Genomic DNA, 17,522 nt, shown 5'->3' on the forward strand with positions numbered 1-17,522 from the left:
CTCAGTCTTAAAAGAGGAACAGAATGCAGAAGGACCAGCAGACGCAAAAATGAGGACGGGTAAAACAGCATGACATTGTAAGAGCTGCCCGTATCTAGAGCACATTACACTTAGCGAGAAAAGCCAATTTCAAAAGGTTGCATACTCTATGTGTTATTCCATTCGTAAAGCATCCTCAAACTGACAAAACTACAGAGATAGAGAAAGATTAGTTGTCCCCAGGGACAGGACAGGATGGGGAGTGGATGCTGGGAGTGCATGTGAATATAAGCAGCGTAAGGGCATTCCTCTGCAGTGATGGCACAGAACTGCATCTGACTATGGCAGTGGTTACAGGAATCGACATATGGGATAAAATTACACAGAACTATGCACACACATACACAAATGAGCACATGTGAAAACTGAATAAGGTCTGAAGTCTACTGAACAGTACTGTACCAAAGTCATTTCCTGGACTTGATACACTACAGTGATATAAGATGTCACCATTTGGGGGAAGTTGGGTGGAGGCCACACTGGACTCTCTGTGCTATTTTTGAAAATTCCTGTGGGTCTATAATTATTTCAAAATAAAATGTAAAAAAAAAAGAAATAAAACCATCATAATACACACATTCAGGAAACTCCAAGATATTTGTTTAGCACAGCATGTATCTGATAATATGTTAGAGAAAAGAAGTGGACCAGGAAGGGGGCAGTTGCAGGTATATATACTTTATTCTGAAACACATTAAAATTTATATGGGGTGGTAAGGAGGAATCTATGTGTAGCATGATCAGATTTACATTTCAAAAAGATCGCTCTTGGCCATCAGTATGATATATGGGTCATCAAGGTGGTGGCTAGGGAGAGGAAGGCTGAAAGTAGAGAGGCGAATCTGTGCTAGACAATACATGGACAACAAGCCTTGTGCTGCTCCTTAAATTTTTTTTTTTTGCATGGGCAGGCACTGGGAATCGAACCCAGGTCTCTGGCATGGCAGGTGAAAATTCTGCCTGCTGAGCCACTATGGCCTGCCCTTTAAATTTTGATTAATTAAAATGAAGCAAAATGTAAAATTCAGTTCCTCAGCCACACTAGTGACTGTACTTCAAGTGTTCATCAGCCACATTTGGCTAGAGACTACCATATTGGACAACACAAATATAGAGCATTTCCGTCATCACAGAAAGTTCTATTGGGCACCAGTGGATGGAAAGCTATTGCAGTGACCTAAGTAGGAAGCAATGATGGACTGAATTTATTTAGACATGGAAAGGTGACCAATTTGAGAGAAATTTAGGAGATGGAATCAATAGAACTTGGTGACTGATTAGATGTACAGAGTAAGAGAAAAGAAATTCTCATGACTCTTGGGTAGATGGTGGAGCCAGTCACTGAGATAAGGAAGATATATGGAGAGACAGATTTGGAGGGAAGATGAGTTTGGCCATGAGTTTATTTGGGGGCCATTCAAGTGAAATGTTCACAGACAGCAAGAAATATATTATCTAGAAATCGGAAAACTCAAAATGGAAATAAAGATATTTGAGTCACTACACAGCTGAAGGAGTGGGTTTCAGTAAGAACTCTAAGGAGTGTGTACTGAGACATGAGAAAGGGAGACAACCTGGGAGTGAATATTAAGGAACACCACAACAAGAGACAGGCAGGTGAGCCCTTAACAAAGAAGACAAAAAGGAAAAGCCAGGTAGGGGTAAACCCAGGAGGGTGGTCTCATGGAAGCAAGAACAAAAGAGTAATCAAAAATAGTAAATGTTATAAATGTTATCTATAGATCACATAAGATAAAGACAAGGACTTGGCAATTCAAAGGCCTTTGGAAACTATAATACAATGAAGTAAAGCTGGACTGGATGTCAGGAAAAGTAGATGAATACAAATTATTCTCTCAAAAAGTTTAGCTATGAAAGGATAAATAGATAAGGCAGTGATTGGAAGAAGACATGCAGTGGACAGTAGAGATTTTTGTTGTCATTTTTAAAATGGAAAATATTTGAGTGTGTCTATAAAGCTGGGAATAGGGGTGGAGGGAGAATTGGTGGATGATGAATTCATCTGAAATTTTCTAAAAGTTCCCTAATGGAAGGGTCTGTTCTTATTCGCCACTGACTTCCTAGTACCCAAAACAGTTTCTGACACATAATACGCATTTAACAAATGCTTGTTGAAGAAATGGATGAATGTACAGACAACTAAACAAACTCCTGCATATTCCATTGGATAGGTCAACAGATCTGCAGTCAGAAGAGCTAAATTTGAATCTTGCTTTGCTGCTTCATCACTTACTTAAATAAACTAAGTAAATCTGTTATCTGTTTTCTAGCCTTAAAATGGAGAGCAGACAATATGTGCAGTTTGTCTTACGTAATTGTGAGGATCATTAGGAAAGAGCTTTATTAATGATAAGGCACTGATTTAAATACTCTCAGAAAATTGTTCACTAAAATATTTAATTACATTAGCTGGCAAACAAGAGTATATTTCCATAAAATATACACTAAATTATGTTATTTACAAAAAAAATATGGTTCCTTGCTAATAGGCTAGAGGTGCCAGAGCAATCTCTGATAGAATGCAGGTTAGATGGATGATCAGATGGATGGAGGGAGTGGCAGAAGGATGAATGAAAAGAGAGGACAGAGGGGGGGGACAGAGGAATTATGTTCCCCAATATTCTGAGATACTACGCTTTTTAAAGTAGCATCACATTAACTACTTATCACCTTTTTTTTTTTTTGGTCTAAGTTTTCAAAATCTAGTAAAAGTTTTTTTTAAGAACAGGAAGTTCTTTAAAGAGTTACTTGAAAAATATGCTATTCACTGGAAACAAATTCTTTTTCAGGTATCAAAATTATAGTATTTCAAACTGTACAGGTATTAAGATTTGCTGGCAAAAATAAAATCACCTACTTGAATGGCTTTACTATAATCAAGCACCCCATCCACTGATCCAGACGGAGTATCATCAACATGATAAATTCTATTTAAAAAAAAAGATCAGAAGTCAAAGAATGTATAATTAAGGTTTTTACTATTTCATAATCTCTAGAACAAGTAAAGGTTTGGATGACATCAATGAATAGCGTTAATACAAATATTCTGATTATTTGAAAGATTTCTTGGCACAACTAAATCTTATAAAGATAGAAGCTATCTACCAGGTGTTTGCTGGTTATGCAAGAGGAATTCTCCTGAAAGCCGTGCCAAACATATACTTAAGATATTGAGTCATATTTTCCCAACAATTTCATTAAAACCTGCAAGATAGTTTACATTAATTTCTAGCTAAACATCAGTAAAAAGTAACTTCTAAGTTCCTCTGTAGTTTCTCCATAATTTCCTTTTATCACGGGTTTAATAAAAGTAAAACTTAAATGTATTAGGGAAGCACTAATTAATGGAGTTTTTGTTTGAAATTAAGAATCCTTCCCTTCCCTCTCCTGTGTGATGAAGCTGCACACTTCTGGACTTCCACCATCTCTCTGGCACCTTTATTATGATACTTATTCACGCTGCACTGACACTGCTGGTTTTCTTGCTCACTGATGGCAAGCTTCCCAAAGGCAGAGCCCAGTGCCTAGCACAAAACCACACATTGTCACCTGCTCTTTAATGTCTGCTTGGAAAGTACTAACATGAATGGAGACTAATAGAGAAGACACTGTCAAGTAGAAAAATGCATGGGCTTTTACTCTGACTAGAGTTTACTAGCTGTGAGGCTCTGGAAAAGTGGCTTAACTTCTCTGAGCCTCCATTTCTCCATCTGTAAAATAAGGGTAACGATTCCTATGTAAGTATTTTTTGAGAGGCATAAATAAAAGGATGTTTATAAAGCATGTAAATGCAGAACCTGAACATCAGAGGAGTTTAAGAGATGGTAGCAAAAATATAAACATAGGAAAGTCATACTAGTTCCTATCTTCAAAATGCTACAAATAATTGCTAATTAAAAATCATAAGTGTAAAAAAAAAAAAAAAGAAAAAAATGTGTGCTTTCATCAATATAATAAGGAGATTACATTTTTTAAATCATTTTAATAGATATGATACAAATGCAGATATATGTGGTACCTCTAAATTGGTATAAATTAAACTGCTATCCAGTAACTATTTCTATTTACCTATCATAGAACAAAGATGTTAGAACAAAGAGTTCCTCAAGAGATCATTTGGTGCAGCTCCCTCTTTTAGGTAACTACAGGGCTACAGGAGAGGTGGATCCAAGTGAGTGGTTCCGAGTCAGCTAAACCTAGGGTCCTGTACCATCACTACCCATCAGCTGGTAGCCTGTGGCAAACAATAGGGGCTCATGCGTCTCATGACACGTGTCTCAGTGGAGCAGAAGACAGACTAAAATCAGTACAGTGTCTGCCACATAAGAAGGACTGAATAAATGCTGGCAGTTACCACCATTGTAAACCATACTTTACAGATGAGGAAACTGAGGTTCCGGGAAAATCTGCTCAAAGTCTTTAAAACAATTGTGTGTGTGTGTGTGTGTGTGTGTGTGTAATCCCACACAGAAATATAAGGAAATGCTGCCTTCTTTATTTAAATAAAGGCCACAATCTCTAGTTGGCTAAAGGGCACTCACTCTATGGAGGGGCTAAGCTCTTCTCTCCTGACTCTGTCCTGACATCTATCTGCCCCCAGCGAATTACAGGTCTCTTGTTTATTACTGCTATCACTGTCATATGCTGTCCTCAGAGAGGACAAAGATTCTTTCCTTTTAGTCTTAAGCACTACTGAGAAGGTACATTATAGCATTTACCCAAATAACCAAAATGCTTTTACTGGCGACATGTCTCCTATCTTAGTACACGACTGAGTCTTAAAGGAAAGGGAAGATTGTAGTAAGATCTCAACCATGTATGAGGAAAGAAGGTGATTGAAAAAGCATTCTGGGATTTCTGACATGATACTATCCCTCCAAGTCTATCCCTTCATTAAGAATCATTAACTTAAAATATTCTAAAAAATACTTACAGGCTTAGCGTCTACTTCCTTCCTGGGTCCTAACCTCACTATGCAGTGGAGAGTACTGGAAGTAACTCTAGCCCCAAAAGTAACACAAACTCCAGACGCCCTGAAATCCAAGGCAAGAGAAAAACTCCAAGCCCCCAGTCCACCCCCCCAAGCATCTTCCCCACAGCTGCGCTTGGGCCCTGGCTCTCAGCAGAGGCTCAGGCGAGCGACGGCAGAATGGCCCTGCCCTCCTGGGAAGACCTGTAACCCTAACCCACAGGAATGAAGCCTTCCTCAGACATGCAAACATTAACTAAACAATCATATTTCAGTTAGCATAATAATTATAATATGGGAGGGGCGGGTGAGCGAGGATAACCATTTCCTATTAAAAACACAGATTTCCATACTTTCTCTTTGATAATTTTAAACAGATAAATTTGAAAAACATTTAAATAAATAGAAAAATTTCTAGTAATCAAAACAACATACAGTTCCCAAGCACGATAATTTATAATTAACTATATCTGATCTAAGTGTGATATGGTTGAGGTATTAAAAAATACGTATCAAGAGATATACCTTTCTTGATCATGATGATGAATATGCAACTATGTGATGATACTGTGAATTACTGATTATATATGTAGAACGGAATGATCGAAAATTACGAATGCTTGCGTTTGTTTGGTGTTTTTGGTATTTTAAAAAATTTTTTTAATTAATTAAAAAAAAAGAAAGATATACCTTTCTCTCCCTTCTTTTCGAGACCGCGTGATCTGATTAATTTCCAATGCTGTAAGCTTCTTTGCCACACGGTATTGCCAGGTATAAAATGCTTCTTTTGAAGCTGCTATCACATGGGTTTTGGTCATTGCAACAAATAATGGTACTATTAAAAAGAATATTAAGACAATTAGATTACCGTTACACAGACTCACAGAATATTTGTGCTACAAAGGACTCAGTGATCACAGAATCCAACCCCTCATTTTACAGAACATACCCACACCCAGTCTCCAAACTCAGAAAACAATCAGAAGTTCATAGAACCATTCAGAAGACTACCTCATACCTATTAGGGTGTCTAAATTTTTAAAAAAGACAATAGTAAGGGTTGGTAAGGATGTGGAGAAGTCAGAACCTTCTACATGGCTGGGAGAAATGTAAAACAGTACATTTGCTTTGGAAAACATTCGGCAATCCCTGAAAATGTTAAATACAGAGTTACCACATGCTCCAGCAATTCCACTCCTAGGTATATGTCTAAGAGAATTTAAAACATTATGTCCACACAACAACTCATACAAATGTTTACAGCTACAATATTCATAATAGCCAAAAAGCAGAAACAACACAAATGTCTATCAACTGATGAACTGATAAATAAAATGGTATATCCAAATTATGGAAAAGTATTCAGCAGTGAAAAGAAACACTAATGTATGCTACAATATGGATGAGGGATAAGTCTTGAAAACATTATGTTAAGTAAAAGAAACCAGACACAAAAGACCACATGGTGTTCTATGATACCATTTATATTAAACAACTTATATGATAGCATTTGTAATAAACATTCATCAAGTAAAACTACAGAGACAGAAGGATTAATGGCTGCCTTGAGGTTGAGGCAGGGGAAAGGGAGAGATTGCTAATGAGTACAGCATTCTTTCGGAGGGACAAAAAATGTTCTAAAATTAGATTGTGGTGACGCGTGTACAGCACAGCTAGCACACTGAAAGCCATTGAACTGTACATTTAAAATTGATGAACTGTTTGCTCTGTGAATCATATCTCAATAAAGCTGTTAAAAAAGACTCATGGGTGTTTATCTCAATCCAAACTTATAAGAACCCTACTGTCAAAATTAAGATACCCAAAACATAGCAAAATATGTTGTTTAATCACTTAAAAGGGTTAGTTTTGCCCAAAGTTGGGATACACCTAAAGATGGAAACAAGGAGTGAGTCATCCCATTTTGTTTTATTCAAAAACAGGATTTGTGATCACTTTCAAACTTTACATTCCCTCTTCCTAGAACAGATTTGACCACTCCCTTGAGTATGAAATTTTTCTTGTTTGTCATTGGTTTTCTCACTAATCAAACAGTGGCATAAAAAGAAACGTTAGGAAGATTAAGTGTCTCCTTAGTAGGACTCTAAAGATAAAAGATCTAGTATTAATTTTCATTCTAGTCTTAATAAATTTAAAAATATTTTTAGTTCTACATTTTAGTACTTTCTAGAATTCTATACAAAGTGGATACTCCAAATATTTGGAAGTATTTCATCCTTACATAAGTAATAAATTACAAAATATACTGCCCTCACTAGTTACTACTTTTTCATACTAACAATGCAAACTGTAATTAACAAGCTGAACTATAATTTAGTTTATTTTTGTCTCAAAGATAATGCATTTATAAACACAGAAATGGTTCCAACAAAGATGGCCATGATGAGTATATATATAAATGAACTATACTTTCAATATGAATATTTAAGATCAATACCAAGGACATAAGAACAAGAATATAACTTCATTAATAACAAGCATCAATACTTAGAAATCTTCCTATGATTAAAATTAATAATAATAATAATCTCTATTTGCATGATTGCAGATTTAAAATATTCTCACATACATTAACTCACTTGGACTTCATAAAGCTTGTGCATCATAGGGATGGGTACTATCTCCCTATTTTACATATGAAGAAAATGATGTCATAGCAATGAAGGGACCATTAAATGATGTACAGCTACCTAATAAGCCTCTGAGTTAGCATATACTCTCCCTTTTAGGAAGTGGTCTCGGCTGGAGTCCCCAACAGAAACTTGATGGGATAAGATTATTTGAAGAGGGTTTATTTTCAACAGAACTATTTAAAAAGATGTGGGCTGGGTGTAAAGGAAACCACCAATGATACTACAGTATTCTGGGTGAGTAGCAGCAGAGACGTTACTACCCTGAATGGATGGGGGAAACCAAAACGAGTTATGCTGCCTTGAGAGGATCCTTGACTTTCTGTACAAAAGAACACAGCCATAAGAGGCCAATTCTTAGGACTCTTATGGAAAGGCATGAGAGAATAAACAGCCCTATCTCACTCTCTTCCCTCTGACCTCTTGCCAGGCTTCCCCAATGGTCAAACCCAAACAGAAGCAATAGGAATGAAGAAGAGTAAAAAAAGATGGTTGGGTTTGGAGATGCAAACATAAAATACCTGTGATAAGACAAGAAGGTATAAGGTATAAAATTCTCTTAATCAAGTCAGTTAGTTTTTCTGGGCCCTTATAATGAGGTACCTCTTCAGTAAAACAAGTATGACAATATATTAGTTTGCAAGCTGCTGGAATGCAATATACCAGAACTGAAACAGATTTTAAAAAGGGGAATTAATAAGCTGGAAGTTTACAATTCTAAGTCTATAAGAATGTCCAAACTAAGATATCCAGGAAAAGACACCTTAATTCAAGGAAGGCTGATATGTCTGCAATACTCTGTCATCTGGGAAGGTACACAGGTCCATTGCTCCTGGGCTCCATTGCTTTCAGCCCCTGCTCCTGTGGGGGTTCCTCACTTTACTTCTCCAGGGCTGGCTTTCATCTCTTGGCTTCCCTTGGCTCTCTCCAGTTTCTAACTGGCTTAACATTCTATGGCAACATCTGCTGGTTTCCAAGCATCTCCAATATCCATGTTTCTGTTCTCCAAGTATCAGCATCTGTGTCAACTTTGTCTCTGCCAGCTCTGTCATTTCTGAGAATTCTCAAAAATGTTTCCTCTTTTAAAGAACTTCAGTAAACTAATCAAGATCCACCCTGGTAAGGGTGAACTCACATCTCCATCTAATCAAAAGGTCACAACCACAATTGGGCATGTCTCATCCCCATGGAGATAACTTAATCAAAAGTTTCCAGCTTACAGGGTTGAATCAGGATAAAAAGAAATGGCTGCTTCCGCAAGACTGGATCAGGACTAAAACATGGCTTTTCTAGGGTATATAATATTTTCAGACTGGCACAGACATAATAATGAAGTGGGAGACATCCACTTACTGCTGATATTCTCTTGTGGTCTACCATGAGATGAAAAAGTGCCTCTGGAATCTGATGGGCTTACTGCCTCCATTTAGGACACAGAAGAAGGAGATGGGGAGAATTTTTTGTGAGGGGAAGATGGAGTTCAGGCTGAGGATCCCAACAGACCATGGACAACAGTGTCAGATACCGAGTTATTGCTGCCTTGCCCAGCCCCTGCAGGCTTGCTTCTGCTCGCTGCCTTGCAGAGTCAGCTCCCCACCAGAATTCTCCTTGGCTTCTTGTTGCCATTTGCAATGCTCCAGCAGAGATACCTTTATTCTCTGTGGTGGGTACTGGGGGGCAGATGGGATTCCTTCACAGGCGTTCTCACTACCAGGTGACAAGAATCCATGAGAGAGGTCTTTCATAATGCTATATTCACATCTGCTGGAAAACCCTTCTGTGGAGAGCCGCCTCCCGGGTTGGGCCTAGTGGTCGCGCTGCAGCCTGCTCTAGAGTTCCCCCCGCCCATCGAGTGAGTCAAGATGGCGCCCGCATCCTGTTTCCGCGTATGACGTACGCACCCACCAACCCTATCTTCCAATCACCTCTGTATACGTGGCACTAACCTATTGGGTTTGGGCACAGTATATAAGAGGTTACCCGGACAGGGTGGGTGGAGACGACCCACAGGGAGCCGTGCCTGACGGCCGCATAGAGGTTGTTCCCCCGCGGGGCATCTTGTCCCGCGTGGAACCTGTAACAGAGAATGCAAGCTTAACTCCAGTAAAGGTCTGTGCTCACAACCGTTGCGTGCCTCGAACCCGTGTTTGTCACTCGAGTCGGTTTGCCTGCGCCTGTCTCTTTCTCCCCTCCTGTTCCCTTCGCCGGCCGGGGTTCAGAAGCCGAACGAGATGGCTGCGGACAAGTGGTGGCCCGTACGGGGAACCCTTCTGCTGCCTTTCCCCGAGCTGGTGAGGACGTGCTTCTTGAGTTCGCAGCGGACTTCCCGCGCCTGATCACCGCGAGAAGGTGAGTACTTCTTATTACGTGAGAGTTAAGGGCTGTGGGCGTTCAGGTAGCCCCAGTGAATCGGGAGAGCTCCCCGATTGGTTAAAGTACAGTGCCGACTGCAAGCATGGGGCAGTCAGGAAGTTCACCTTTGTTAGCTCCCTTAAAGACCCTTTTGAAGCAGTGGGGTATCTCGGTTAGGAAGAGTTCCCTCCTGCGGTTCTTAGACGATGTTGCTGCTTTTGCACCTTGGTTCGCCCACTCCGGGAGCCTTAGTCTGCCTTCTTGGTTAAAACTTGGTAATAACATAGAATGGGCGCGCCGGACGGGCCTTTGTATGGACCCGATCCTGGTCCCTATATGGGAAACCGTCCGTGCTTGCCCTGAGGCAGAGTCTACTTCAGGCCTCAGTCTGTCTTCCGCCCTGCTGCAGGCACGGCACGCGCTCCAAGAAACTCAGTCAGTTTCGTCTGCGGACGGCTCCCGTAAAGGCAAGCCGCCAGAGTCAGACGTTAGTTCGGACGACTCTGACTCGGAGTCAGATAGTAATGAGACCGAGGGTGCAAACGCGCCTCCGCTGATCGATTGGGGGAGGCCCCCTGTCTCACCCACGCAGCCTTCCGCCCCGCCAGCGCCTGCTGCAGGGACGCGGCGGCTTCCGGTGAATGGTTTTGGTGATCTCGCCAAAAACCCTCACCACGGGCTCCCTCTGGTGGCCGAATCAGGTAATTACAGTGGCTGCTCTCCAACTTCTAAGCGCTTGTTAAAAGGAATGGGATATGTCCCCGGCAAAGGCTTAGGAGCCTCATTGCACGGGCGCGCAAGGCCTATACAAGCTGTCTCCAATTCTGACAGACGAGGCCTGGGTTTTTCCTAGGGGCCACTGAGGGGAGACTCCCACCCACACCTATAAAACTAAAGTGGAAGACCAGTACCCCGGTGTGGGTGCCTCAGCGGCCCTTACCAAAAGAAAAGCTGTCAGCATTGCATACTCTAGTGTCTATACAGCTAAAAGAGAGCCATATCATTCCCTCCACATCGCCTTGGAACACACCCGTATTCGTCATAAAGAAAAAATCAGGCAGATGGAGATTGTTACATGATTTAAGAGCCGTTAATAATTGCATGGAGTCCTTAGGACCTGTTCAGATGGGGTTGCCCCTTCTTTCAGCTCTGCCAGAGCATTGGCCTATTTTCATCTTAGACATCAAAGACTTACTAAAGAAACAGAAAGGGGGAATAGGTCACGGCCTGTCCCCAAAGGCTCAACTGTCTATAGCCTTGTTTACGTACAATTTTTTAAATGAAAACTCACAAGGAATGACACCTGCCCTTCAGCACACCACTCCGAGTCCTCCACATAGAGGTCTAGTCCGTTGGAAGGATGTCCTGTCAGGACAATGGCAAGGCCCTGACCCAGTGCTCAGCTGGGCCAGAGGCTCTGTTTGTGTTTTTCCCTAGGAACCAGGACGTCAACCAGTGTGGGTTCCGGAAAGACTGGTGAGAACCGTGACATCGCCCGAGGAGGCCAAGGAGCTGTTGCCCAAAAAACCAACAAGCCTTCAACCTGAACCATCAGATCAGGTCTCCAACTCTGCTGATGACGGCGGCGACTGACGAAATGGCAACGAAAATGCCGGTCACCCTTCGATTGTTTAGAAAGGGGACCAGTTTTAATAACCCCCGTTGTCTTCGACCTTTCCAAACTGGGCGAGACTGTACAAAGTCTGTGGAACCGAGTCACCTCATAGTTCTCTTGGCCCAATTTGACTACTTGGATTCTCGTGGCAGTGGGACTATTAGTGGGCTTAGTCACTGTTAAATGTTTGTTAGAACACTTGTTCCAGACACAGCAGCAATTACGTGTCACTACTATGTTGGCTATGTCACTTGCCCCTGATGCCCCTGGCGACACCCGCACCGTAGCCCTGTCCTCCCCCCCACTGCGTGGCCCGTCACGGCCACTCAAGGCGGGACGCTCGAAAGTAAGGTCTGCTGCAAAGCCCATGGCTGTGTCCCGGGTGTAAAAGGCGGCACCAGAAGTCATAATTTTTGTCTAAAGGATGATCTCTAAGGCAGAGTCACGGTCCTGGCCAGACTAGACTCCGGCCATTGCACAGAGACATCTAGTGACACTCTCGACTCTGGTTGCCGCTCTCCTGAGCCCCGCTTAGCCCAGTTGCGAGGCGAAGCACTGCAGGGAGAGTCACGTGGTTTCCAGCTCACGGGCTCTCCGGTCTCTATATGAGGTGAGCATTCTGGTCGGTGCCAGAGGTTCAGCCGCAAGATGGCTGGAGCCTAGTCCAGACTCCCCAAAGCACCAAAACAAGTAGTGGGCTAATCAAGCTCACGGGAGCTCACTCATCAATGGAGACACTGGGTCTAAGAAAGGGTCTACGGACCAAAAATAATAAAAAAGGGGGAGATGTGGAGAGCCGCCTCCCGGGTTGGGCCTAGTGGTCGCGCTGCAGCCTGCTCTAGAGTTCCCCCCGCCCATCGAGTGAGTCAAGATGGCGCCCGCATCCTGTTTCCGCGTATGACGTACGCACCCACCAACCCTATCTTCCAATCACCTCTGTATACGTGGCACTAACCTATTGGGTTTGGGCACAGTATATAAGAGGTTACCCGGACAGGGTGGGTGGAGACGACCCACAGGGAGCCGTGCCTGACGGCCGCATAGAGGTTGTTCCCCCGCGGGGCATCTTGTCCCGCGTGGAACCTGTAACAGAGAATGCAAGCTTAACTCCAGTAAAGGTCTGTGCTCACAACCGTTGCGTGCCTCGAACCCGTGTTTGTCACTCGAGTCGGTTTGCCTGCGCCTGTCTCTTTCTCCCCTCCTGTTCCCTTCGCCGGCCGGGGATCAGAAGCCGAACGAGACGGCTGCGGACACCCTTCTGCAAGGGAACAATATTTCCCATCCAAATGTAAAGGCTTCCTATCCCCTACTTGGGGAGAACCTTGATATAATCCATCTGCTTGAGGCATAGCATTCAAAGGGGAATAGGCATTAAGTTAAACTCTGTCCAAAATGCCTGGTCTGAGTTTCTTACAAGGATTTGAAGGTCATCTCCACTCCTACTTGGGAAGCCAATTTCAGAAGTGAGTCCAATGGAGGGACGACTGAGTCAGGTCAGAATGACCCAAGTTGAGCAGAAAAGGTCTGTCAGCACAGCTGTTAGTGCTGGAATCAAGGTATCCAACTTTTGCCAAATCCATGTCTTTTCAGAGACAAAGCTCAAGTGACAGGGATCCGGGCCTTTGCGTAGGGGAACTCTCAGGGAGGATATGTTCTCTAACTGCAGAGGAGCATTCCAGCCACTAGCAGTAGTAAGAAACGTAATAGTTGAGAGCATGAGGTTGTATCCATTCTGACACTCAGCATCTCCAGGGTGAGATGGGCCAGGGTGGTCAACTGGTGACTCTTTGAGTCTGGATTGGGAGGGGTGGTGTGACTGGAGACAGAACACAGAAACTTGATGACATTCTGCTCCATCAGATAGTGAGAATTCCATTTCTTTAATGAACTCAGTAAGTCTATATTGTCTTTGCAGAGGCTAGAAGAGTTACTATTCTCATTACTTTGGTAGGTGCTGAGTTATACCCTCTTGGAGTACAGATGATGTCTGAGTCATTCCTTCTTCCAAGGCTTGCTTGATCCAGTGCTTCTTACAGCAGTTGAATGTGCCATTAGGCAAAAAGGGCCTTCAACGCTTATCAGGGGTAAAAGGTGAGCCAAAGCCAATGTAGTGTTTGGAGGTGGTGCAAATTAATGGGGAATGGATAAGACCAGGCAACATATTGAGGGTTGTTGCTAGTACACTTGGATTACTTGCTTTTGAAAATATTTAAAAGTAAACTGTTACAAATCAAAAATAAAAAGTAGGTTCCGGCTCAAGATGGCAGCTTAACAACGTGCGCATTTTAGTTCGTCCTTCAGAACAACTACTAAATAACCAGAAACAGTACAGAACAGCTCCCGAAGTCATGATAGTGACCGGACACACAGTGTACCCCAGTCTGGACCAGCTGGACCGGCTGCGAGCACCCCCCAGAACCGTGAGTTCCCAAAGCTGCGGCAGCCAGTGCCCCTCTCCCACAGGCCGCATCCCAGAAGGGAAAGGAAAGGACTTTACCAGCAGCAGGGACTGGGCACAATCAAACGCCAATTGTGGAACTAATTAACAAGTTCTGACTACTAAAAATAGGCCCCCAGCTCAGGTGAACCTAATCAAAGCGGAGGTTGCTCATTTTTGCCCCAGCACCAAGGGGGCAGGACTGACAGAAAAAGGGGGGGAAAAAAAGAAGGAAACAGAGTTTTTTGTAGCTGTGTATCTACAAAGGCATGACTGCCTCTGGATATACCGGCAGGACTTTTCAGGCTGCAACTGCCCCAGGCATAGGCAGAAGTGAGCTCTTTTGGGGGCTTATCTGGAGTCTGTGCCTTCCCCAGGGGAGGGGTGAAGCCCCACCCAGGTGGAATCCCTCCATCAAGGAATTCAGACACCAGGGCTTGGTAATTTGAAGCCATTAAAACCAGCCTACAACCTCTCCTCTGTCTCCACCACGCCCCCAGCAGGGAGAGTCTGCCAAAGTTAAAGGTACCGCATCATCTTATGCTGGTGGGAACTGCAGTCAGACAAGCGCCACATACTGGGCAGGATAAGAAAAACAGAATCGAGAGACTTCACAGGAAAGTCTTTCAACCTGCTAGGTCTCACCCTCAGGGAAAACCGATACAGGTGACTCTTTCCTCCTAACAGGAGGCCAGTTTGGTCTGGGAAAATCTGGCTGGGGTCTATAATATCTAAGTAGACCCTCCTAAGTGTGTGTGGAGGAAAGGCACCACACAAGCAGGGCAAGAAACAAGGAAAAAAGAACTGAAAAATTCTCCTCTGTTAAACAAAACTTAAGCTAAAGGTCCAGATAAAGCTGAACGGAATGTCAAAGAACAGATAGACAACAAATTCATCCAGCAAGAAAACCCTAGATAAAAGAAGTGAAAGCAATCTCCAGAATAAACTAATTAAGGTTATTAAATGCCTAGATGCCAGCAAAAAATAACAAATCACACCGGAAAAATTGAAGACATGGCCCAGTCAAAGGAACAAACCAACAATTCAAATGACATACAGGAGCTGAAACAATTAATTCAGAATGTACGAACAGACATGAAAAACCTCATCAAAAACCAAATCAATGAATTGAGGGAGGATATAAAGAAGGCAAGGAAAGAACAAAAAGAAGAAACTGAAAGTATGAAAAAACAAATCACAGAACTTAAGGGAATGAAAGACACAGTAGAAGAGATGAAAAAAACAGTGGAAACCTACAGTAGTAGATTTCAAGAGACAGAACATCTGAAATCCGACAAGAAACAGAAACTATAGGGAAAAAAATGGAAAAATATGAGCAGGGACTCAGGGAATTGAAAGACAATATGAAGCGCATGAATATACGTGTTGTGGGTGTCCCAGAAGGAGAAGAGAAGGGAAGAGGAGGAGAAAAACTAATGGAGGAAATTATCACTGAAAATTTCCCAACTCTTATGAAAGACTTAAAATTACAGATCCAAGAAGTGCAGCATACCCCAAAGAGAATAGATCCAAATAGACATACTCCAAGACATTTAATAATCAGAATGTCAGAGGTCAAAGAGAAAGAGGGGATCTTGAAAACAGCAAGAGAAAAGCAATCCATCACATATAAGGGAAGCCCAATAAGACTATGTGCAGATCTCTCAGCAGAAACCATGGAGGCGAGAAGACAGTGGGACAATATATTTAAATTATTAAAAGAGAAAAACTGCCAACCAAGAATTCTATATCCAGCAAAATTGTCCTTCAAAAATGAGGGAGAAATTAAAACATTTTCAGACAAAAAATCACTGAGAGAATTTGTGACCAAGAGGCCAGCTCTGCAAGAAATACTAAAGGGAGCACTAGAGACAGATACGAAGACAGAAGAGAGAGGTGTGGTGAAGAGTGTAGAAAGGAAGACTACGAGTAAAGGTAAAAAGAAGGAAAATTGGATATGACATATAAAATCCAGAAGGCAAAATAGTAGAAGAAAGTACTACCCATGCAGTAATAACACTGAAGGTTAATGAATTAAACTCTCCAATCAAAACACATAGTCTGGCAGAATGGATTAAAAAACAGGACCCATCTATATGCTGTCTCTACTCAAAGGACACTAGGCCAAGGACACAAATGGACATTTACATACCAATGTTTATAGCAGCATTATTAACAATTACCAAGAGATGGAAACAGCCAAAATGTCCATCAACAGACGGGTGGCTAAACAAACCGTGACATTTACATAAGATGGAATATTATGCAGCTGTAAGACAGGATAAAGTTATGAAGTATGTAACAACATGGATGGACCTTAAGGACATTATGCTGAGTGTGATTAGCCAGAAACAAAAGGACAAATACTGTATGGTCTCACTGATATGAACTGACATTAGTGAATAAACTTGGAATATTTCCTTGGTAACAGAGACCATCAAGAGATAGAAATAGGGTAAGATATTGGGTAATTGGAGCTGAAGGGATACAGATTGTGCAACAGGACTGAATATAAAAACTCAGAAATGGACAGCACAATATTACCTAACTGTAATACAATTATGTTAAAACACTGAATGAAGCTGCATATGAGAATGATAGAGGGAGGAGGGCTGGGGCATAAATGAAATCACAAAGAAAGACGATAAAGATTGAGATGATGTAATCTAGGAATGCCTAGAGTATATGATAGTGACTAAATGTACAAATTTAAAAATGTTTTTGCATGAATAAGAACAAAGGAATGTCATTACTGCAGTGTGCTGAAAATAGATGCTACTTAATATTTTAAAATTTCAACTAATGTGTGAGACTAAAGCAAAAAATGTTTATTTGGTACAAATCTATATTTTGACTAGTGCATCTCCTAATATAACTTATGTAGATAGTTGATTGAACACCTTAAGTACATGGAACTTTGTATAGGACATGAGATTTTGTTAGTTTGTCCAGGTGATGGCCTGATGAATCCCAGAGAGATTTGATCAGTGAGTGGAAAAGTATTTGCAAAGTCCCCTTCGGGGAATGGTGAGAACAGGGGAAAACTCAACTTCCCCAAGTTGAATTCTTGATATTCTCACAAGCAGTGTGGACAACCAAAGCTATAGGTTGAGCCCCCAGACTTGGGGTTTGTTCATATGAAACTCAACCACACAGGGGATAGGTCAAGCCTGCCTAAAAGTAAGCCTAAGAGTCACCCCCAAGAGAACCTCCTTTGTTGCTCAGATGTGGCCTCTCTCTCCAGCCAACACAGCAAGCAGACTCACCACCCTCGCCCTGTCTATGTGGGACATGACTAGCAGCGGTGTGGATCTTCCTGGCAGCACGGGACAGAAATCCCAGAATGAGATGAGATTTAGCATCAAGGGATTGAGAAAAATTCTAGAATGAGCTGAGACCCAGCATCAAGGGATTGAGAAAACCTTCTCAACCAAAAGA

General features: G+C 42.2%; 1 protein-coding gene across 4 annotated transcripts in view; it reads right to left on the minus strand.

Annotated features, from left to right (window-relative positions):
- The window catches only part of WDR35 (WD repeat domain 35), a 109,723-nt gene that overhangs the window by 35,144 nt on the left and 57,057 nt on the right, over nt 1–17,522 (minus strand). For all 4 annotated transcript variants that reach the window (XR_013172285.1, XM_077152159.1, XM_077152158.1 and 1 more), the window contains exons 12-13: nt 5,720–5,864; nt 2,918–2,987 (exon numbers count right to left, since the gene is read on the minus strand). Coding sequence is in view for 3 of the 4 variants with exons in the window: in XM_077152159.1 (XP_077008274.1) it covers nt 2,918–2,987; nt 5,720–5,864 (215 nt within the window). In the remaining variant the exon portion in view is untranslated. The remainder of the gene's footprint in view (nt 1–2,917; nt 2,988–5,719; nt 5,865–17,522) is intronic.

The sequence above is a fragment of the Tamandua tetradactyla genome, chromosome 3 (genome assembly GCF_023851605.1).
Source record: "Tamandua tetradactyla isolate mTamTet1 chromosome 3, mTamTet1.pri, whole genome shotgun sequence".
Lineage (NCBI taxonomy): Eukaryota > Metazoa > Chordata > Mammalia > Pilosa > Myrmecophagidae > Tamandua > Tamandua tetradactyla.